The 24,955-nt window shown below is 40.3% G+C and overlaps 1 protein-coding gene and 1 long non-coding RNA gene across 4 annotated transcripts; one reads left to right on the plus strand and one right to left on the minus strand.

The window, feature by feature from the left end:
* The first annotated feature begins 2,740 nt into the window (after window positions 1–2,740).
* On the plus strand, window positions 2,741–11,304 carry LOC121275355. The gene is made up of 3 exons (XR_005942390.1): window positions 2,741–2,876; window positions 8,883–8,963; window positions 10,538–11,304. It is a non-coding gene; the product is annotated as an uncharacterized LOC121275355 (long non-coding RNA).
* Window positions 11,305–17,809: 6,505 nt separating this feature from the next.
* LOC121286743 (C-C motif chemokine 20-like) lies at window positions 17,810–20,898 on the minus strand. Of its 3 annotated transcripts, none has more exons than XM_041203774.1 (4): window positions 20,761–20,898; window positions 20,281–20,386; window positions 20,115–20,192; window positions 17,810–17,979 (listed from the first exon to the last, which is right to left on the minus strand). In XM_041203774.1, the coding sequence occupies exons 1-4, from the start codon at window positions 20,840–20,842 to the stop codon at window positions 17,949–17,951; spliced, it is 297 nt and encodes a 98-aa protein (XP_041059708.1). In that variant the 5' UTR covers window positions 20,843–20,898; the 3' UTR covers window positions 17,810–17,948. The 3 variants fall into 3 exon arrangements, with proteins under 3 accessions (XP_041059708.1, XP_041059714.1, XP_041059722.1); XM_041203780.1 differs by having other exon boundaries at window positions 20,281–20,383; window positions 20,761–20,842; XM_041203788.1 differs by lacking the exon at window positions 20,761–20,898 and adding an exon at window positions 20,610–20,683 and having other exon boundaries at window positions 20,281–20,383.
* Between the last annotated feature and the right edge of the window lie 4,057 nt (window positions 20,899–24,955).

Here is a 24,955-nt window from a genome sequence, read left to right on the forward strand (position 1 = left end):
TCAGAAAATTAAAACCAACGCATCAACTATCTCACTAGTCACTTTTTTCAAGACCCTAGGATGAAGTCCATCAGAACCTAGGGATTTGTCAGCACGCAGCTCCAATAATTTGCTCAATACCACTTCTCTGGTGATCCTAATTCTCCTGACTTCCTCCCTCCCTTCCATTTCCTGATTTACAGTTATTTTTGAGATATTACTTGTATCCTCTAGAGTGAAGACTGATACAAAATACCTGTTCAATTCATCTGCCATTTCCTTATTTTCCATTATTAATTTCCCAGTCTCACTTTCTATGGAACCAACGCTCACTTTTTAACTCTTTTCTTATTTAAATATCTATAGAAACTCTTACTATCCATCTTTATATTCCTAACTAGCTTCTCTTATAGTCTAATTTTTCCCTCCTTATTAACCATTTTGTCATTCTTTGCTGTTCTTTATACTCAGCCCAATCTTTTGATCTGCCATCCACCTTTGTGCAATTATAAGTTTAGTAAACCTTCTCTGAATTGCTTCTAACGCATTTACATCTTTCTTTTAAATAAGGAGACCAGTCCTGTACATAGTACTCCAGGTGTGGTCTCACCAGTGCCCTGTACAACTGAAATATAGGCTCCCTACTTTTGTAATCAATTCCCCTCACAATAAACAATAACATTCCATTAGTTTGATAATGTCGTTAACCTTTTTAGTTAACCACAAATGTTGGGTCCTCCCCTTGGAAGTTGTCTTTCTCATTGGAATGAAGCTATTCTGTGTATTCTGAAATATCCCTTTAAAAGTCTGCCACTGCATCTCTATTAACCTTTTGATTTATTGATGGTTTTTGCATTAGAGGGATTCAAGGATGGTAGACTACAGTTGTATGGATAGATTGGAGATGCTGGGATTGAGCTAGTAAGAGCAGAGAACACTCAAACAAGGTTTGATAGAGGTGTTTAAAATTATGAAAGATTTAAGTAGAATAAATAAAGACAAACTATTTCTAATGACTGAAGGGTCAATAACCAGAGGGCAAAATGAGGAAAAGTTTTTTTATGCAGGAAGTTGTTAAGATGTGGAATGTACCACCCAATATGATGGTGGATACACATTCAATACTAACCTTTAAAAGGGAATTGGATAAATATTTGAGGGAGAAAAATTGTCAGTTTAAGGAAAGAGTGGGGAATGGAACTAACTGAATTGCTCTTTGAAAGAGGCAGCACAGACCTGATGGGCAAAATAGCCTCCCCCTGTGCTAACCAATCTACGGTTCTATGGAAACAGGCTTTATGTCATTGAGCTAGTAAAGGAGAAAGATCTCAGACTGGTCACTACCTTATTCAGGGATGACTTTTGGAAAAGTTACATATTGACCATCAGGAGTGACCCTATGACATCCTTTGTCAAATATTTGGGGTACACTTATGCTCACATCACCAATGCAGAATGGCTACTTGAATGAGGAACCAGGGGACTTTCATTCCCATGAAAAGCTACCCAATCGCTTATCAGTGCTTTCAAAAATGGGGTGGGAGAAGGAATTGTGAAAATTATCAATAAAATACAAATAGAATAAAAACAAAAGCTGATAATACAGTAACTTAAATTTATAATATTGAAAGTGGAAAGCACAAATATTCTAGTAATGTAAAAAATGAATGTTGTTACTTGTAAATATAATATAACCTAGAAATGACTGCTGCCAATTTTAGTGGATAAACATTGAATGGCTTTGTGCAGCAGTCCTCTGCCTGCTATTTAATGCAAATATCAGGCAATGGCATATCTTCTTTAATAAATGTGAAATACAAAACAATATAATAGCCAATGGCTCAGTGGGTATTGGTGACATGTGGATTCGGTATTGAGCTGTATAGAGCAGGAGATTCCAGTTTAGACCTATAGCCTTTGTTGTATTAGTTCACTCAACTTTACAATTGATCCCAATGTCCTAAATACAGCCAGGGCAAAAAAAAAAATCAACTAGTGTTTTCTGCTGCAATGTGATCCTGCCAGGACATTAGGTGAGGATAAGACCAAGCCTGACTGTGACCCCTGTAATGGTCGAAAATAATTCTGCTGCTTGTATCTGATAATTGCTTGCTGTTCAGGTTCACATGAAGAATGGCCACTTGGGCAGTAGATGTGGACCTGTACCCAGCACCTTTGGACCTCCACATATGTCCCAGCTTCAAAAGAAATCTTTGAAATTAAAACAGGAAAACAATATACAAGTCCATTCAAAATTAGATATGTCAGAAATTAAATATAGCAAGTATAGTAAGATCTAAGGCCAGTGTTGATGCAATGTAAAATTCCCAGGGAGGTTGTAACAAGATGCATTTCAAAATCCCCACCTTCAAATCACTCCCTTTTTCCTAAAGGTGTAATTGATACTGTCTTTTGTTATTGAACAGATCCACCAGGAAACAAAGCTGATATAATAAAAGAACGGTAAGAGTAAATGGCCTAAGGTAAAAATGACTGCTTGAAATAAGAAGTGTCTAACAGTAGATTATCCATTTATACAGCGTCTTTTGTGACCTCACTTTAGAGTCAATAAAGTACTTTAGTTACTGTTGTAATTTAGTATATTCAGCCAAGACAGAATGTGCAGCAGGGAATGGGTGGAGAGTGTAGGTAGGAGTTACCTGTGCACCAGCTATAGTGAAATCATTAGTGTGTTAAACTGATTTAATTTGTAATTAAAAGTGAAGGATAATCAGTGCATTTTACTTTGCAGTTTGCTGTCTCTGAGAACATTTCAAAGTGATTCACTGCCTACTCTCCTTGAAGATATCACTGTTGCTGGATGCTTAGAGTTGACTTGATGTCAGATTCAAACTAATGTTGGGAAAGGGGTAATCCACTGGGAAGCTTTCTTTGAGGTGAGCGCCCAGCATCGTAACTTCACCACTGGCTACAAAATCTGGGCTGTTATTTCATTACATCCAGTGTGCAAAAGGAAATCTTCCACCATGCTGAGTCTCTACCTCTACCTGACCCATTGAGGTCATGTAATTTCCAACAGAGAAGCTAGGAAATTCACAGGTCCCGTCAAATTGGGACATTCCAGTGCACCTCTGCGGTTGAGGTAATGGAAGGAATGTTGGGCACGTGAGGAACAGAGGGGGAGGGGTAAGAGCACAAAAAGTAAAGAAAACAAAGAAAAACAATAATCAGAAGAGAAGAATGTGCAATAAAAGGAAAAGCACTTTTTTAAAATTGAGAAATGGTCAGGCTTTGCTGTACTCTAATGCACTTATTGCACTGAAACTGGCAGCAACTTCTGGAGTCTGCACATACACAGAATAAAACAGAAATCCAGAAGTTGCCATTAGTGAGTCTACTTCCTTAGAGCTCAGCTTTTTTGGAGGTCTGTGGCGAGCACCCTTGCTTTGCCACTGTCCACAATAGCCAATAAAAAACTGCAATTGTACAGTACCCCCTGAAAGCTGCTTCAGTGCCACAGCAACAGAAGTAGAAGGTCAAATACCACAGGAATTTTACATTCCTTTGTCTGGATTGCTTCTCTTTACTTAATGAGTGAATGGTTAACTGAATGTTGAGTAATTAAAAGCAAAAAACTGCGGATGCTGGAAATCCAAAACAAAAATAAAAATACCTGGAAAAACTCAGCAGGTCTGGCAGCAACTGCGGAGAGGAACACAGTTAACTTTTCGAGTTCTTATGATTCTTCAACAGAACTAAGTGAGAATAGAAAAGAAGTGGAAACCAGCTTATATTTCACCTCTTTTCTATTTTTCCTTAGTTCTGTTGAAGAATCATATGGATTCAAAACGTTAACTGTGTTCCACTCCACAGATGCTGCCAGACCTGCTGAGTTTTTCCAGGTATTTTTACTTTAGCTTTGGTGAGTAATTAACATTGATAATGGTGGAAACTCCCGACTTCTATGGGAATCTTGTGGGACTTTCTGTAGAATTGTTGCAACTTCTGCTAGCTCATTTCTGTGTTCAGTTCAATGACTAAAGTCTTACTCCTTTGTTTGCTTAACACTCATTTGTTTGTTTGTTTATATCAATCCTCAGCTATCTAGTCATCAGTGTCTTTGATGCATGTTTTGCTTCACTGGTGTGTTCTTCATTCCTTTCACTGATTTATGTTTCTCAGTGTATAAGTTAATTGCTGATCTTATCATTTTTTCTAAATCCTATGATTGGACGGTTTGCATACTTTCATATAGCATATGGCTATTGTCTCTACCAATCAGTATTTAGTGTAGTGATTTGCTCCATCTCAATTTGCTTTATAAACAGTTACTGGCCTCAGATTATTACTTGTACAATGTGGCAATGAAACTTTGCTTTCAGCTCTATATGAAGCCACCTTTTATATCAAAAATGACTTTATTTATTTATTGGGATGAAACCACTAGTTCAGTTTTAAAAGACAGAATAAAAGCATTTCAATTACTTAAAGCAGCAGCTTATAAGATGACCAAACATTTGCATAACCATACCCTACAAACTCCAAAGCCATTAAAATGGATTCAGGTGATGAAGTCACAATGCCTGCTTGAAATAAAGATAAAGACTAAGACTGGCTTCTTCCAACAGAATTTTATTTTTGGTCCATAAAACTCTACAGAGAATTTGTCTCACCTGTTTTCCCTGTTTTTGTTTTTTTTTAAGAGATTAACAAGGTCCAGTCATTACTGACATAAGATTAACATGAAAGCAATGCCTTTCCAAATCCAAAAGATGTACCAAATGTTTATTTTTGTTATAGTCTATTATATAAGTGAGTTAATCTTATATGGTGCATTTCATAACCTCCAGACTTCCCAAAGCACTTACAACCAATTAAATAGTTTTTTTAATTTGAGGTGTACATCTCTTTTTTACATTCAGTTGGATACTTAGCTAGTTAACTGACAGTTACCAATTGAACTCCTTGTGAGTTAACTGTTTGCTTCCCCAACATCAGGCTATCTAGAAGAACCCATCAGAGACAAACAGTTTAGAGGAAGGTGAATGACCCTATCTCCTGACCCATTCATAAAACATCCAGAAAGCACCTGTGTATTCAGCTGTGTGTGGAACAAGTCTTTGGATACAATCATTTTATACAAAGGACCCTGGCTGAGAAGGGAACTCTGCAGAATCTAATCATGTCTAAACTATGGACTTGGAATCAACTTTCCATGACTATGTTTGGGTAACTGGTCAGTTGATGAAGAGATCCTGTGATTTGCCACTAACCAACTTTTGTGTTTTAAGTAACTGCTTTTCTCCAGACCAGAGAACAGAAGAAGAAAAGACTTAAAAGAAGAAGGACCCTGAGTGGGCTCTCTCTCTCTCTCTCTTTCTCCATCCATCCTTCAAGCTCAATGTCTGCCTGTTGTTTGACCATCCACATGCCATAGGCAGTGTTTTAAGAATCAGCCCAGCAGCTGCTGACTCCAGAAGAAAAGATATAAATCATCTGTCAATATGTTTAAATTGACACAGAATCTAGAAAGACCATTAAGCCCAATCTGAAACCATCCAAGTATTCAATCTACAAGGTCCATATACAACTGACTGTTTTAGAATCTTAAACTACTTAACCTGGTTTTCATCATAAACTCAAGACTGGAGCCGCTTTCGTAGATCTTCACTCAGCCTATGGGCAGGATCTTCTGTTGGGGGGGTTGTGTGGGAGCTGGCGCAAGCGAGCGGTTCCCAATCGGCACCCCCAATTGGGGGCGTGCTGCCATTTAATGTGGGCAGGCCAATTAAGGCTTGCCCAGCATGACATGTGCCAGGAAGCACTCTGTGCAGGCTGGGGGCGGGGGAGTCTCTGAGCTGGGAGTGCACATGTGTGTGAAAGAGTGCACAGACCTCCCTGAGGTAAAGTGCTGCCTCAGAGAGATCGGCTCAGGTTTCAAATAGTCAATAAAGATGAGAAAAAAAATTCCTGACGTTTCCCCTCATGTGACACTCACATGAGCTGGGGCATGTCAATTTATTTTATTTTAACATTTTATAAACATTTTAAATCCCTCATGAAACCTCATCCCGCCCGTAGATGTTCATGTTTTTTCATGTTTTTTCTGAAGGCTGCCTGGGCTCTTCACCTGCCCACCAACCTTAAATTTGGAAGGGCAGGTCCATTACATGCCTTAATTACTTTTTTAAAGGCCTTAAGTGGCCGTAGACAGGTCGGCAAGCACACAGCTGACTTGGCTGCGCACCCGCCAAACTGAAAATCTAAATGTTGCGGGGTGACATTGGGACGCACGCCCGACATCACCCTGCGTCATTTTACGCATTGGCGAACCAGCCCCACTCCCTGCTTGCCGACCGGAAGATGCAGCCCTATGACACTGTGTGGAAACACTGACTGATGCTCAAGCTGTCCCTGATGCTACCATGTGCCAAACCACTCCAACTGCTGTGGACATTTCTGAGCAACAAAAGGATAAAGTCTACCTACGAGACAACGTTAGCATTCCAAAAATACTCAACAATGGTTTCCCTCAGGGTAGTATTCTGGTATCACACTTTTTAACATCTATATAAGTGACACGCCCAACACATCATTATGAAAATTTATATATGCCAACAATATTGCCTTCATAGCTCAGGCAAAATCTTTCCAGGACATGGGAGCCACACTAACTCTGACCTGTCAAAAATGAATAAATATTTTGGCATGTGGAGACTGCAGCCAAACCCAGCAAAGTCCATTGTCTCTGCATTGCATCTTGAAAATCGCAAGGCATGCAACATCCTAAATGTCACATTCTGTGGTGAAAAAGTGCGGGTCCTCCCACCTATCTTGGATAGACCCTTGACTGCTCCCTAACTTAGCACCACCGCCTCCAAAAGACTGCCAAAAAGTCCAAGACATGCGTGAACATAATCTACAAGCTCATTGGCACAAGCTGGAGTGCAAAAACTACAGTCCTCCTCACTTCTGCCATAGCTCTGGTCTTCTCAACAGTTTGGTACTGTGCACCTGTATGGGGCTCAACTTGTCACAAGGAATTCATTCAAACACAACTTCACTCAGTAGTGAAGATAATCTCTGGAACTTGTAGATCAACTCCAGTTCAGTGATTACCAGTCTTTTCAAATATCACCCCTCCCTCCCTTTAGTGGGAGGCAGCAACACGCAGAGAAATAACTCATATCAGCAGCAACTGGGACTTCCCGATCCATAGAGACCTTTAAGACTCCCCAACTCACTACATGCTCTACAAAACCCCTTCTGTTCAGAAATCAAATATCTTCAACTCTGTAACACTGATAGAAACTGGACGAAAGCTTGAGAAGAAAACACCTTCCCCAATAAACAGGGTCTCTGATTCAACATCTCAACAACCAGGCTACAATCTTCCTTGGAGCATGTGGACAATCCTCAATAGAATACATAGCCAATGTGGCCACCTGATATATAAGTGGCACCGCGAAACCTCGCCTGGCTGTGACTGCAGAAACCTTGACCAAACCATGGAGCACATAATGACATCCTGTCCCCTATTCAAGTTTGAGGGCAAAATCCTGGAGTTGCACTTTCTCTCTAGCCTGGTATTGGACTCGTTAGGGAACTCGACATTAAAATTATGATGACATGTTCTGCTCCTAAACCTATGCAAAAGAAAACATTACAGCACTTAAACAGTTAACACTCACTGAATTGGCAAGGCTTTAAAAAAAAAACACCTGTTGCAGTCAAACAAGGAGTGGGAAAGGGGGGGAGCCATTTTACCACTTCTCACCTGATCTTAAAAGCTCCCATATCCTTCTCCATTGATCACAGTGCTCTGTAAATATTTGCAGTAAAAGGCAGCAGAGCCTTTATCTCGAGGATTGTGATATCAAATACATTTTTAATGAACTGATGGGACTAACAGCAAGAAGATTCAAAATTAAGTTAAAAATGTTCCTAGGTAGCATTGGACTAGCAAGCGACTTGTTAAAAACTTGCAGCGTACTGTGATCCTGGATATAAAGTGATAATTTTCCCTTAGCATGAATTGTAGTTAGATTGTTCACGTGACAGCTGAGTTGTGGCACGGCTTTGAAAAGATGCATATCTGAGACTGTTTGACACTGACATAAAATCAGCAGCATAATCTAATATTTCATCAAATTATCTGTCATCTACTTGACTAATGGTTGTCCTTTAAACATAATCATCAGAGTGTAATTAATAGTTAAAGTATTATGGCACTAACTGTACTTATGCATAAATGTTTTACAAAGATAATTCTTCAAGCAACATAGGCATGAAAAGATTTGTTATTCTGCAAATACAGTACATCTTCCTGATAGGTTTTTGTTGTAAAATTAAAAGAGAGATGAATGTTCAAGTGCTTACCTTCACCAAGTCAAAACAATAACTAATTCCTAAAACAGCATTTTATACACCAAAAACTCCCATAATTACTTGTATTAAATGTTAGGCCTGTTTTTATGGTTACAATTTTGCTGAGAGCTGGCTATTTGTGTTAAGCCACTCAGTGGGTTTCCCACATGAGAAGTAAATGTAGTTGAAGAAAGATCCACATATCAGTCTTTCTACCTTCATTTTTGCAACAATACATTTTTCTCAAAGCAGGCATTTCTTTTTAAGAATGATATAGAAGAATACCCCAAAGTACAATCAATACTGAGTCAGAGAAGGAGAGTGACTAAAAGGTAAGTTGAAAAGATGAGTTCCAAGTAGGGCCTTAGAGGAAAGGCTTAAATAGCTGATGGCACAGCCACCAATTGTGACCAGAGTTGGAGGAATGCAGAGATGTCAAAGAGTTATAAGGCTGCAGAAGGTCACAGAGTTAATGAGGGAGAATAATTTTCTATTTGTATAGTTATAATGGATATATGTTCTCTGTTTCTATAATTTTATTTCCTCTTCACCCACTTGGCTTGACATCACTGCAGGAGAATGGGAAGGCACAGAACACAACAGCAAGTTGGCATCGATCCCCTTGTACCCATTTGATAGGAGATACTAGAGACCAGGTAAGACTATCTACCCTGGTTTTGTCCTTTGGTGTAAAGACTACAGCTTCAATTTAGCAGCTGTGCATCATGCAGCTCAGATTAAAAAGTGAGTGAAGCAAAGCTTAGGCCCTATTCAGTTCCACTGTGTTACCTTTGCAATTGCTTAGTGCCACAATGCTACTGTTCAATTAATATAGTACATTCTTTGGAGATCTAAGGTAAACTACCTTGTTTGTACTGAACTTCCTTCTCACAATCCCTCATTCAAATCAGTCAAAATGAAATTAAATTGTTTTTGAAAATAATAAAAATTCTCAAATATTTAGATGGGTACAGTACAATATCCAGTTCATAGAAGTGTGACATTTAAATTTGATAACAATGGTCTTTGTTAAACAAATTTTCTAACAAAATGCATTCATTTAATACTGTGCGGTCATACAATTCCAACTATGTAAACAGTGTGAGGTCACAAAGAACTATAAACTAATGCAACATTATATAACACTGCAATTCTGTTATGTAGTAGAATGATCAATTTCTGATACAAGCAGTTTCCATTAAGACCTGTTTAGCTGAAAACCTCTGGAATCAAACTTTTTTTCCTCTTATCGTAACTTATGCTGTTTAATAGTGACGGGTGGAACTTGTGCAGTCACCTCAAGAAGTGCAGTCTCATTTTCACCCAGCTACCTTTCAGATTTATGACAGCGTGGAATCTATGTCAGTGTACGGGCCATCACCAGAAGTAATTTGTTTCCGATCATTATGTGTGATGTGGTAACGCCTTACGCTTACAAAGTTACATCTAGAGAGTTGGTTGGATGTTTGTTCTATATAGCCATGTATTATTCTGCAGGGCAACCAATCCTTTGAGTAATGGAGACAAATCACCTCAAATTAGGAAGACTTACATTTATATAGCACATTTATCCTAAAGCATTTTACAGCCAATTTTAGTACTTCTAAAGTTGTAATGTAGAAAACACAGCAACCAATTTGTACATTGCAAACTCCCACAAACAGCAATGTGTCAATAACCAAATAATTTTCGTATTGTTGTTTAGGGATAAATATTTACCAAGACATGGGAAGAAGGGCCTCTTCTGCACTGTGTGATTCTGTGAGAACTCTTATGCCTTTCTTTGAAATAGTGTTATGGGTCTTTTACATCCTCCAGTGAGGGCAGATGGGCTGCACTTTGAATGTCTCATTTGAAATACAGTACCTCCAAAAATGCAGCTCCCTCAGTGCTCCAATGGAGTGTGATCCATAACAGAAAGAAAAAGTTAAATACTATAATTATTAGTGGTTTGATCTTTTTAAGTAGACAAATTTAAAAGAAACCAAAGTAAAGCAGATTAAAATTTATATGTTGAGATGGGCTATTGAGCATGTTGAGCATTACCAGTGTGAATAAAGCATCCACCACAAAGTAACTGAGATCAGTAATTGTATTATTGTTGCCCAATTTTGTAATGTACGCTTCTGCTGATTAAGGAATGTAAAGCTTGATGATCTCACCAGAAAGGAACGTAATGATTGTAGCATGGTAAACAAGTTATTCAACTTCCATTTTAATCGAACCTTAGGGCAACATTCGAGAAAACAGGGAGATTGCTGCGGTGGGGCGAAGATGAACATTGAGCGGGACATTCTGGAGAATTACTGCCTATTTTGTGGTCTTCCAATTGGAGGGGTGGAAAATTGGCCCACCTGCCGTTATACCAGTTCTCTATTGAATCGAGTCCTTTATGGGATTTTCCATTGGAAATGATGATGAGCAGTGGCTATGCCTGCCCAATGTTGTGTTGCAATATTTAACTAAGGTGACGAGGGAACATTGGTATGCGTCACATTTTTAAAATCACTGCCTAAACAATGTTAACTGTTAGTTGTGCCAGTATTGTGCTGGTGCCCTGCTCTGTGCAGGCTTGTGTAAGGCTTTAAATTTTAACATGCTGAAAATTCACTTCTATCAAATATGGTGGTTAATCAACAGAACCTCTCTCATTCTGTGGGAGCACAAATTCATTCATCATCTGGTAGGATGTCTGGCCTGTTTAAGTTGCTCCAGGCAACAGAGGTCTACAGCAGCATCAATTTCCCTTATCCCTTGAGGCTATAGCTGGTGAAAACATCACTTGGAATAGGTCAAAAAATAAATTATTGGGTTGATTACAGGACATTCTCTGTAGCCAATGGCTGGGCAGTTCCAGCGGATATAAAATTGACTATACCAGCTTAACCCCGGTGATATGTCACTGAGGAAAGTCCCAGCTCTTGCTTGAGGCAAATTTAAGGCTTCTTATGATGTGATTCTTATTTCTGTATCAATTGAAAATAACAAATTAAATTGTTTTGAGCCTTATTTATCCTGGGTTTTGCACAAAATCACCATTTTTCGTATTTAAAGAGTTACAGAAGATCCAAAGGGATATCGTTTTGGAATAAGTCCCTTTGGAAAGCTTCAACAGGTGGATTCCTATTGACGAGGTGGTTGTTTCACTGGCCAACATTTTTATCATAAAAGAAAGTTTACACCTGATCCAATACTGGTCTTGATATCCAACTCTTCATTGAAAGAGCAAACAGTCCCTTTCCGACCATGATGGCTACTCATGTTTTTGTGTGGTACTTTGGCATTTCAGCAGACTTACATGATTGTGACAATGTTGAGGGTCCACTTGCACCACCTGCCCACATATTTCCAGCTACCTTCGGCAAATGTGGTATCCTGAGTATGGTCCCTGAGCAGATTCAGCACATTTTCCTTATTTTCACTATAAATTTCTCTACATCAAGCTGCATACTGAACTTTCAATATTGCTTGTGATTACTTTACCATAGCTTTGGAATGGAACGTTAACATATCAGACAGCATTCAAACAAATCAAAGAAATACAGAATTATGGGACAATATATTGTTATATGTTGTTACAATATATTGTCCCATAATTTGCTAATGCAGAGTACAAACAGCATCCACTATTAATTAGATTCGTCCCTACCTGTTTAACCTCAATTACGGCACAAGTTGCTGAAGTTTCAGATGATAAGGTCAAAGCGAGGGAAACAGGGCAAGTGGAACCTGAAAGAACAAGACAAATTACTGCATATCTCATTAGCCAATCAGGCTAGAAGGTTGAGAAAATAACAGAGCAAAGACTAAGGTATAAACTCGAATGGGTGAATTTAACATATAATCAGGTAAGAAAGAAAAATAAAGAGGCAACAAAATGTTGGTTGGCAGAAAAAGAGACAGAAAGGAAAAGTAAACATAGTTTTTAATTTTAAACTTTCGAGGTGAGAAACACATTTGCCCTTATTTTTGAGTGCAGGAACTATGATTCACTGTTGCCTGTCCGTTCAGATTGAGGTGTGTAAGCCACATAATTTGTCGACCCATTTTATCTGACTGGTTTTGATACTAGTTTCCATTCCTCCAGGATTACACTCTCATTTTCTTTGCTGCCAGCAAGCTCTTCTGACAGAAGGAGGTCCTGGCAGCATTGCTGCAGACCACATTCTATAGTCAGCCTTTGTTTCTGTAATAGACATGGTTTCTGTGTCTTATGTTTTTCTGTGATCAAAGTGGTTTTATGTGTGAAGCTAATGTGTTTTCTGACCCTCGGAGTGGTTTGTTCCAATTTAATTTATCCAACAGCAAGCTTTCTCTGAATTTAAAATCAAAGCAGATTATTTTTCGCGCACTTGTCCTAGAGGCTTAAAGTGATGTCTCACACACTGTCACACACACAAAAGTTAGATACAGATGAAGAGAATAAAATACTAATTACTATCTGGTATTATTTCAGTCTCTTTCATTGCAGGCTGTAATTTCTTAGATGAATTGATGCTTTAGCTGGGGTGGAAGTCTTGTAAAGCAGGGAATTTTCAGTAAACTGTGAGGCTTCATGTAGTTGAAAAAGATCAAAAATTGGCTAAAAGCTGGGGATAAAACAATGAATAAAAATGGAAATATATTTAAAAAATAATAATAATGAAAATAAGTGGGGAAATAAATAAATAAAAATTAAAAACTAAAAATGAATATAGAAAAAAGGGGATCAAAAAGGGTTGAGGCTGGAGGATAGAGTTCATGGTCTGAAGTTGTTGAACTCAATGTTAAGTCTGGAAGGCTGTAAAGTGCCTAGTCGGAAGATGAGGTGCTGTTCCTCCAGTTTGCATTGAGCTTCACTGGAACAATGTAGCAGGCCAAGGACGGACATGTGGGCATGAGAGCAGGGTGGAGTGTTGAAATGGCAAGTGACAGGAAGGTCTGGGTCATGCTTGCGGACAGACCAAAGGTGTTCTGCAAAGCGGTCACCCAGTCTGTGTTTGGTCTCTTCAATGCAGAGGAAACCGCATTGAGAGCAGCGAATGCATTAGACTAAATTGAGGGAAGTGCAAGTGAAGCGCTGCTTTACTTGAAAGGTGTGTTTGGGCCCTTGGACGGTGAGGACGGGGGAAGTAAAGGGGCAGGTGTTGCACCTTCTGCGATTGCATGGGAAGGTGCCATGGGAGGGGGTTGGGCATTGGGGGTGATGGAGGAGTGGATCAGGGTGTCCCGGAGGGGATGGTCCCTGTGAAATACCGATGGAGGCTGGGGGGGGGTGGTGGGTGGCATGAAGGGAAGATGTGTTTGGTGGTGGCATCATGCTGGAGTTGGCGGAAATGATGGAGGATGATCCTTTGAATGCGGAGGCTGGTGAGGTGAAAAGTCACTTTCCATCCACCACTTTCACATGGTCCATCTCTGACACTTCCCTTCCTTTTCTTGACCTCTCTGTCTCAATTTCTGGTGATAGACTGTCCACCAATATCCATTACAAGCCCACCTGCTCCCATAACTCCCTCGACTACAGCTCCTCATGCCCTGCTTCCTGTAAGAACTCCATCCCATTCTCTCAGTTACTTCGCCTCCGTCGCATTTACTCCGATGTTGCCACTTTCCAAAACAGTGCTTCTGACGTGTCTTCCTCCTTCCTAAACTGAGGTTTCCCACCCACGGTGGTTGACAGGACCCTCAACCGTGTCCGACCCATCTCCTGCGCCTCTGCCCTCACACCTTCCTCTCCCTCCCAGAACCATGATAGAGTCCCCATTGTCCTCACTTTTCACCTCTGTCACTTTCCAGAGTGCTTACCCTGATGCAGCCATTGTCACATTCTGCTTTCCACACTTAATGTCACCATTAGGACCTCCTTTTGCCAGTACCACCACCATTAATAACCCTTTGACCTTTTGTTTATGCTATCTTTTGCAATCTCTCCTTTGCCTCCATCTATCGCTGGCCTACTCTCCAGCTTCACCTGTTCCACCCCACTTAGACAGTATATATTTCACCACATTTCTATTTCCTTTTAGCTCTGAAGAAGAGTCATATGGTCTCGAAACGTTAACTCTGTCTTTCTCTCTACAGATGCTGTCAGACCTGCTGAGTTTTTCGAGCATTTTTTGTTTTTGTTTCAGATTTCCAGCATCCACAGTATTTTGCCTTTATTATAGAAAGGTGAGTCGACTGACATGTGATAACCTTGTTCTGTTGACAGTGAATTTCGTAAGTGCCTGTGATTGTCCATATTTTAATGAGGTTTTTGCTTGAGTTTCAGATTTGTCTGGAGCTGATATTGCAAAAGTCACATGGTATGTTGAAAAGCTGTTGTGCCCACTTCAAAATACAGCTTTAAAAATTTGTAATATCTTATCCCTGTACTGGGCATGGCATTTCTTACAGGCACGCTGCCTCTTAGAGGGAAGCTGCACAAAAATATGGCTGCAATGGAAATTCATACCAACTGAACTCTGGAGCAGACAGTGGGATCTAGTTTGATGGACTTTTGTATTCATTCACGGGATGTGGGCATTGTTTGCTAGTTCAGTGCATCCCTGTGCTGGATGGCACTGGAGGCATTGGCAGTGCAGGTGGAAAAGGAGAGAGATGCCATGGTACCATCGGGGGTGGTGGGGGATGCATCATTAGAAGGGAATGAAGAAAGTGAAAGGAGCGAGAACAGCTGGCCAGAATGGTTAACTTCTGGAGCCTGGACTCATGGACTACCAGCAGTGCCACAAGATGACTAACGACATCACACAGATGGTCAAGGTCAGTGGTTGCAACTTGATATCTCCTTCTCATCATACTACCAGCTTCTCATGCTATTTATGCACCATACCCCATCTGTCCCCATCTCTGGCACTCAGGACTCACTCTACTATCCAGATACTCTTCCTCACCCATCTACCAATGCTGCCAGGCCTTATACCAACCTCTCAATGCCTCTACATACTTGAGCTATTCAGTTATGGCAGTTACATCACTCACAACAGGATGAGGTGGCAGTTAAGTCCTGCAGCTAAGAAATCAGTTGAGGACCTCAATGAGGTGGCACGCAGGAGAATATGGAATGTGCATGCAAACAAAGATGCTGAGTGCATTGGCTGGCCAGCCACACAGCTTCCAGTCACTGTCAAGGAGAATGGGGTAACCTGGCTCCACCTTGGAAGAGGGCATGGTGCAGAGCTTGCCCTCTCTAAAGCCTCTGCTCCATCTCCTTGTCACGCTGCAGCCCTGGAGGCACTGGCACTGCTGCCCGATACATGTTCCAGCTTTTGCGTGGACAGGTCTCCTGCTCCTCTGCCACCCCTGTGAGGATTCAATGACACTTTTTGGCAAATAAATCAAAATACCTTCAGAAACACTCCAGAGTATTCTCAGAGATTTTCCAATAGAAAAAGGTCCATAAATTTAACTTACCTGAAATCAGTTGCCTAGTCTTTTAAATGGTGCAACTGCAAAGTCCATTGTGCTGTTATACGTAATTGTTTTTTTTTAGCAGTGAACAGGTCAGGCATTGCCAGGACCTGCATGGTCTAAACCTGGAATCTGGGTGTCACATCGGCTGGTAAGGCTCCATGATGTCAGGATAATGTCAATATTCAGGCGCAGTCGCATGCATGCATATACCTGGAGAACTCCAGAATGCGAAAACGCTGACAAACCTGAAGGAATGAGGCTCTGCACTTGTAATAGTTAATTTTCAGAGCCAGAAAGGTTCATTGTCAGTATTCAACACTTAGCATATTGTTGAAAAAAATCTCTGACAGTTATTCCAGGTTTAAATAATTATGAGTAGATCTTACAACAAATTTACAACAAGCTCCTTGTGTTATTTGCGACCAGCCTTAACTTTCTGTGCCAAGTTTAGTTCATACCTACCACGTAAAAACAGTATGTTAACATGGCTCAATGCATTTCAGTGGCAAACCTGACAGCGAGAAGATGTTTTTGCGAAGCTAACAGTGAAACTGTGCATTTTGGACAGCAACCTTTCGATTTCTACATTTAACCAGGCATCTGCCCTCAGCTGAATTTGCTGTCGTTCACCCATAAATAACGGTGAGCACTCTTAGCCTCACTGTTACTTTGACAACAAGTTATGAACCAACGTCTTTGGAAGTACTTGTAGGTCCTGGCAGAAGAAAATTGTTGAATCACCAAAAATTTTAATTTAGTGTCTTTAATTTAAAGGGTGACTTAAGGTACTTTATAATGCAGGGACAAGAGGAATGGAATCACCCAGCCAGGAGAGAAATATGAGATTTGAAAAGGTTTACAAAGAAGGAGAGGGGTGAAGAAGTGTTGACATCTCAGGAGTAAAGTTCAGAAAGCTGGTTCTAGGCATCTGAAGACTGTACCACCCATGGTGGGGAAAAGTGAGGGTAAAACACACAGGGGGCAAGAGTTGGAAAATTGAGGACTGTCAAAGGGAAAGCAAGTTGGAGGAGGTTACAGGATTAAGATGGAGTAACCAAATGGGGGGATTTGAAGATGAGTATGATGAAGTTAAATTTGATCTGTGAGACATCAGGAAAAATGTGTAGGTTGGCAAGGATATGAGTGGTGTACAAGTGGGACCTAATGCAGTACAACATGTGGACAGCCACATTTTGTACATTTTGGAACAAGAAAAGAGAGTCCAGCAAGGTGAATATTTGAATATAGTCTTGTTGAAAGAAAATAAGGGATTTCCGTGGTAGAGGGGCTAAGATGAGGTAGACGTGGTCAAGATTGAGAAGGTGGAAATAAGTAGTCTACCTGATGAAAAGAACATTGGGTTTGAAGCACTGTTCAGGATCTAACAGGGTTGGAAGATTGCACATGACCTTGGTAAACCAGGGTCACAGGGAGTGAAGTTTGGGCTAAGTATTAAAACCTATGGCTTTGGTTTTTCCAGTGATGTTAAGGGAAGCTGTTACTCACGCAAAACTCAATATGGTAAAATGTCAAATAATGTTTGCATAACAAGCACAACTTTTAACCTCAGCTAGTTCTAAATAATACCTCAAGCTCACCTCAATTCTCTGGCTCCACATTGCCCTTTCAGAAGAAATTGGAGAAATTATGCCCTCAGGGCCATTATTATAGCCGGACTCTGGTCACCGTGACAGCATCAGACCTTTTGGATTAGGAGATCAGCAGCCATTTATGTAGCTTATGGCAGGTTTGACAGTTCCTTGGATCACCCCCTTGTGCCTCTTTGGTCCTCAGCTGACAGACATTGGCTACATATGGCGTGCAGCCTTGCACTACACTTGCAACTAACAAGAAGGTATGCAACCTTTCACAGTGGTGAAATACTGGATTATTTGACACAATAACCAATGCAAATATTAATTATCCACTAAAAATACACTTTAGTACTGTACATGCAAAAGGCACACACACATGGGAGACTGAAATTGGTGAATCTTTACCTTTTTAATGTGGTATATGATGCATTAAAACATTGGAACATATACAGAAAACAAAAGTTCTATTGTATTACAAATGATTTTTGTAACAAAATAATATGGCCATATTCAGTTGAACATTTCAGCCTGTCAGTGCAGCTAATTGTTAGCAGCTTTAATGCCACTAACTATACATAAGTACATAGATGCTATGCAGAAATAATTGCTCAAGCAAAGCAGGAGGTATATTTGTGGAGAAGGAATTCTTCAATCAAGGGACATTTCTTCCAGTTTTTTGCTGTAGGAAAAGACAATGAGAATTAAGTCTCGAATCACCTTAACTTTAACAATAAGACAACACAGAACTCTAACACAAACAGAAAATGTTGGAAACTCACAGCAGATCAGTCAACATCTATGGAACAGAAGAGTTCTGTTTCTATTAACATACATGGCTACCTCAAACATTTTAATTTTGTAGATAGATCCGCACACAAAATGTTAATTTGTCTGTTTTCTCCATGGGGACTGACCGATTAGTCCCCAGCATTTTCTGGTTTTTATTTCAGGTTTTTAATTTTTGCAGAGTATAGCTTTTCATTTAATCTCTGGAATTATGTTTTGTACACACACAGAAACCTTGGGCAGGATTTTTACCTCGTTGGGCCGGCCGGCTGGCCGGGGAGTGGTCACGAAGCTGACTGCCACCCGCTATCCAGCCCCGACTTCGATTTCACGCTGGCTGGACGTTAAGAATCGTGTGCTGCAATGCTGAGCACTGCCTCGGTGGGGGTGGGAGGAGGGCAAGCGCGGGAGTTTGTGCACGTGTGCAGGTGCGCGCACTAAAAGCTCCCTGAAGGCATAGAGCTGCCTCAGGCAGCTGAAGGTCTTTACAAGCACAAAGAAAGAATTTAAAAATGTTCAAAACATGTCACCTCATGTGACTCTGTCACATGAGCAGGGACATGTCATGAATGCGATTCGAAATTTTTATTGTATTTTTAATTCCTGTTGGAAACCTCATCCCGCCCGTGGATGAGGTTTCATAAAAAATCCAAAGGCTGCCTGGCTGGGCAGCGAAAATTTCCATTTAATCATTATTTTAATGGCCTTAATAGGCCTGTTAATTGTTGGCGGGCACGCTGCCAACTCCCGCCGCGCCTGTACTGAAATGTCGCGCGAGTGCGCAATGACGTTGGAACACTCGCCCGTCGTCGCCTGTCATTTTATGCTTGAGCGGGTCGGGCACGTGCCCACCCGCTCAGCTAACAATTCTGCCCCTTGTTACTGATATTCTTAAAACTTATTTCTTTGAATTGAACACTCATCAAGGTGAGGAACGTTGTTAGAATGGGAAATAGAACTCTTTTCTACTTCAACCACACAGTGTCAACAATCCCAGGTCAAAAGTTGCATGGTTAGCTGCAGCATACTGCCTTCCCCTCACTACTCCAACAATGGATTCTAATTTTAACTTGCTCAAGTCTACCCACTTACAGAAAATTAAAATCAGGCCTAATGGGTCTCAGATGCAATCACAACACAGCACCCCTGATTGCACGAGTGTGACTTTTTTTTTGTTTCCTGCCTCAGTCCACTATGTCTGAGACTGCCAATGTAATACCAATTATAAAGCAAAATACTGCAAGTGCTTGAAATCTGAAATGAAAAACAGAAAATGCTGGAAATGCTCAGCAGGTCAGGCAGCATCTGTGGTGACAGAAAAAAGGTTAATGTCTCAGACCTTTTATCAGAACTCAGATGAAAGGTCATCGACCAGAAACGTTAACTCTATTTCTCTTCATAGATGCTACCTGCAGCATTTCCTGTTTTAATACTATTTATGTTTCTTTAACAGGAAGGCTAGTAAAAGCAGGGGAAGGAAATGAATCTTATTTAATGGTAAAGTCCATACCTTTGAGTTCATGTTAAGCTTTGCACGGATGGAAATCTTAGTTATAAGAAATTACCAAACAGAAACACAGGCATTTTCACAAAATGAACTTGATGTTAACTTTTCTTCAATAACCTGCAGAGTTGTGGCTATCGAATTATTTCAAGTGTTTGTCATCAAATTTATTTTTTTAGAATTGTAACATGTCATTTTCAGTAGAGGACACATAAGACTGTAACACATTATAACCTTTTGTATACATTCCTGAATCAATCTTAGCTCTGGAAAATTGAATTTATGATCTGCGAAGTTTGTTGAAAGGGAAGTATTTCTCTAAAATTCTAGAATCAAATTGTACCCTTATTTGATTTAATGTCATTGGACTGTAAATGGATTATTTTGACTTTGTGTGATAGTGTTAAACAAACAATAGTGAATGCACAGCCAATTTTTCAGCTCTCCAAATCTTCATTTTATATTATCCCACAAAGTCAAAATTACCCCCTCGGTCTGGTACAGATAAAAGTGTGTGCTCTTACCTCAGCAATTTCAATGCAACTTTCACCCAACGACTGTCAGGATTTGCACATATTGCCTGTCCTCCAACAGTGTAGAATCTGTAAAGTGTATTTAAATAGAATTTGTCAGTTAATGGTCATTACCAAAAGTAATTACTCCCAATTGTTCCGTATGACACGTACTTACATGATTGCATCTATGTCACAGATCTCATTGGATTGTTGCTCCACATAGCCGGAGATTAATCTGAATGGCAACCGTTTCTTTGAATAACGGAGACAGCAATCTGCTGCTGAGGTTATAACAGAGGGTTAAAAAAAAAGAGCAAGCTGTTAGATAGAGACATGATACTAACTAAAAAGTAATTTGTTTTGAGACTGAGACTAACAAATCCTTTTTAAGTATAACAATTTACATTACATTCTGTATTCACAGCGAATTAAAATTCCATTGTGTTTGGGTAAAGTTTGAATGAAAATTTGTCAACATTGTCACATTTCATTAGCCTTTCATACCATCTTTACATAGATTTTGACATGCCATATGCTGCATTGGTCCCATTGTCCTCAAACATTTTACAATATGTGTGCCTGATGTGCAATAATGGACTTAAGTCTTATGGTATACCTTGAGTTGCAATTAATTAATAATTGATGTAAGACTTACACGTAGAGACTGAGTCATCGAGCATGTTCAGCACCAACAGTGAGAATAAAACAGTCACCACAAGGTTCCTCACAGCGCTCATTGTATGACTGACTGTTTCAAACAACTTCTCTCTCTTTGCAAATTATTCTAGAATCATCAGCCGATCAGTGATCTTGCCCATTCTGTCATCTTATATATAGACAGGATTTTGAGAAAAGGTCAGAAAAGTCATTGGAAAAAATGTATAATTAAGGGAGTGAAACAACCTCCGTATTATGCATTTCCTTTTTGTTTTTCCCTTACAGATACCGCAGAAACATTCTTCAATTACATTGTGCCAGCTGAAAAATGTGAAACTGAAATTTTTTAAGTCAAATAAGCGGTAAAATTTACAAATGATTTGAAATTTTCTATAGCTTCAGTAAAACTCAGGATTGAAACTGAATTTGTCATTGTGTTATAAAATTGTTCTCATATTGGGATGGGGATTTCAGATGTGTGGTGCGGACAACTGTGAATCTGTTGGTAAAATCTTTCTCTGTTCTTTGATTATGGTGAAATAGTAAAAGGCTTCTTTCAGAAGATGGTCACAATTTTGCTGGAAATACCAAACAGAGACAATCTTTACAAAAGTATTAATAGATGGAGTAGAGCTTCAATAGAAGATCTCCTGCTATCATTTTGGTGGAAGGGCAGTCAAAACCTTGGCAAAACACCTGTAATCCTTGTTTAATCATTGACCCAGGGTTTCTGCTAATGACATTGTGGCAACATTAGCAGAACTGCTGAGAAAATATGTGCTGATTATTTTTGAAAGTGTGTGTATGCTTTAAATGACGTAACAATTTCCTCAAAGAACAATGAACAATGTAACTAGCATTCCATAGTATTTTGTATGAATCTGGGTGGTGATGTCTGAATGAAAGTATGCCAAAGAAAAGCTTTCTCCTTACAATTTTAGCTTTTAAAAAATATTTAGACCCTTGTTTTGAATTTTGTGACCTGCATTCTCTTCAATTGAAGTACTACACTCAGCACACCCTGTTCTTACCAAACTCCACTGGCTTCCTGTGGCCCAGTGATTTTACTTCTAGATTTATCCATCGTCTTCCTTTGCCAGTCGCATGAGGCCCTGACGTGGCCAATGCTGCAGGGTGCTATGCCATGTTTCTGAAATTCTCTTCCCCTTAGATTTCTATCTCTATCCCTACCTTTAACAGCCTCATTAAATACTTTGAAGTACAAATTGGTCTTGTCTGGTGGTGGCGTGTGGAAGGGAGTGAATCACTGAAGTCAATGGAAAAGAAAATTGTTTGGAATGTAAAAGGGGCTGCCAATTCACTAATGCCCATTTTATGCTACCACCCATGACCTCTTTGTATTCCTTTATTGTTAGGATCGTCATCCTGAATTTTCCTCCTATCCTTGCTCCGTGCTCACTAATTTAATCAACAATCTGACATTATCTTTAAAAGCAGAAGGCTATATAAATGCCAGTTTTACTCCATTGAACTGAATGGACAATAAAATATATATATGTGTCTGATGCACATTGGTTGTTAGGAAGTACCAAAACTGGCTAGTTATTCACTTAGTTAATAAAAGGTCTTTGTATTAATGATGTATCTTTTACTCACCCTCTATCAGTTTTCATTAAATTTACTACTCATGGAAAAATTTACTTCAACAACAACAACAGCTCGTGTTTATATAGTGCTATTAGCATAATAAAATGTCCCAAGATACTTCACAGGAGTGTCGTACAATAACATTTGACACTGGGCCACATAAAGCGATATTGGGTCAGATGACCAGAAGTGCAGCCAAAGAGAGAGGCTTTAGGGAGAGTTTTAAAGGATGAAAGAGAGGTAGAGAACTGGAAAAGCTTAGTGAGGGAATTCCAGGCTTAGAACCTACACAGCCGAAAGCAAACAGAACAGACATCAGGGATACAGATATTGCCATAATAGGAAAAGTGCATTGATCCCTGAGGATTGTATGGCTGCGTGAGGTTATGGAGATAGGGAATGGTGAGCCATGGAGGGGTTTGCACACGAGGATGAACACTAAAATGTTTTAAGCTGATCCTCACCAGCAAAATTGGCTGAGATTAAACAGAGTTCTGAGCATTCAGCTTGGGAACTGATTGGCCGATTAAAACTTTTAGCCTCTGAAACTTCTGGACATTTAATTAAGTGCAGGCCAGTTCATATGCTCTTAAACTCTTCATGAGAAAATAGAATGCAGTTGTTGTGTAAAATCAAGGAAGTTCATCAAAATATTCTAGATTGCTGGAATTTCACTGTTAGGGGAAAGATAAAAACTGCCACAGGTAAAATCAAGTTCTCCACAGTATATTTGCATTGATACCATCTGTACTTTCCAGAGGAATTACTGGTTTTCTTGATGCTGTCCTTGTATTTACTAAAGTGTATTGTTTGAGAGCCATGTCAGAAAGTTACTTGTGACACTTTGAAACATTGCTCTTGTAAATAATTAACCATGACCCCACAAAATTCCCAATCCAGTGGGTAATTTTCAGAGGGAATTTTTTTTAACATTATAAACTACTTAGCATTGAATTATGATAAATTAAGGCAAATCATTCTGATGGTAGCCACTTCAAGAGGCAAAGCAAAATTCTGTAGGTGCTGAAAATCTTAAAACAAGAACTCAGCAGGTCAGGCAGCGTATGTGCAGAGTTCATATTGCAGGTCCATGACGTTTTATCAGTACTTCTTTATTTTCTGATAAGTAATTAAATTAGAATCATAAATTAAATTGTACAAATTATAGAGCAACATCTTTACACACAGGCCACTCAAACTACTTAGGAGGATAGTAATATTTAATAGTGTTGACTGTTTATAATGAAAACAACACTTGTAACTGATAAAAGCAAAGATTAAGTGAATGCAACTTAGTGATGCAAATCTTGCCAGCTTTTTTGAATTTAGCTAAAGGTAATCGGGTTTTAGTGATTATGCAATGAAGGAAAAAGCATTCAGTTCAAAAATAAACTTGCCTTTCTCTTAAACTGGTAGAGCAACAGCGTCGGAAACAATGTGGTTGCATCATCTTCCACATGCCGTGGGAAAGTCTGGCAAATCTACCTTTACATGGCTTATTTTCTTCCACATCACCTGTGATTTTGTAATGCTCTCACCGGTTAGCACACAAATTTCCATTCGATTGACGTAAATAATTAGGGGCAGGATTTTCCCATGCCCGCCCACACCCCCCACCCCCTCCCACAGTAGGCTTAATGGTGGGCGGTGGGGGAGGGGGAGGGGTGTAGAATGTGGTGGGTGGTCCAAAACTCAGTTTCATCCTGGTGTTAAGTGACGACGTGACTATCCGCCACTGTCCACCATGCGGGTCACATTTGCTGCCGGGGGGGCGGGGTGAAGCTGATTTGCAGCCGTCTATAATGGGATGCAGATGAAGGCCCGACTGGAATCCAGGCCCGATCATTAGCGAGAAATCATACCGGTTCAGAGCTTGTCTGGTGTGTGAAAGTCGGGACATCTTAAGAAGGCCTTGGGCAGCTCGTAGAGATCCGAGGAGAAGATGGAGGCCTCCAAAGACCCAACCCTGGAACACCACGTGCAGCACTGGGTGAGTGGAACATTAACCACGTGGATCTTCTCCGTACAGTGGCATCCAGGAGGTGGTTGTTCTCGGTAGAGCAGCTTTTACCAGAGATTGGACCATCCAGATGCAGGTGGAAGGCTGCAGGAGGTACTGTTGGGCTATGAGAGTCTGTTATGGCAGGGAAGGGGGGACATAGAGGGGTAGGAGAGGAATGAACAGGTGGTGCGGGGGAGGGTACGGGTGCTGGGAGAAGAGGGAATCAGAGGGGGTCTCTCACTGTCAGATGGAATGGTGCGGGACAGTGGGAAGGACCATGGTGGGATAGAGCTAGGGGGTGCAGGGGTGGCATATGCAGGCCTGAAGGGTTATGCGGAGGTGCAGGGTTCTGGAGGGTTTCACAGGGAGGTGTCAGTGGAGTTAATGGTGGATGTCTGGGGTGCAAACTGAGGGTAACTGTTGTAGGAGGATATGGTGAGCATTAAAGGGGGCAGAGGGAGCCAGTAGGGTGGGAGGATGATGGTACGAATGTGTTGCATGAAGGGGTGCTGAGGGTTGTTAGTGGGGATGCAGAAATGGACACAGATTCCCAGGGTGGGCAAGATGGTGGTGAGCAAGTCAA

Source organism: Carcharodon carcharias, chromosome 2 (assembly GCF_017639515.1).
Source record: "Carcharodon carcharias isolate sCarCar2 chromosome 2, sCarCar2.pri, whole genome shotgun sequence".
Taxonomy (NCBI): Eukaryota; Metazoa; Chordata; class Chondrichthyes; order Lamniformes; family Lamnidae; genus Carcharodon; species Carcharodon carcharias.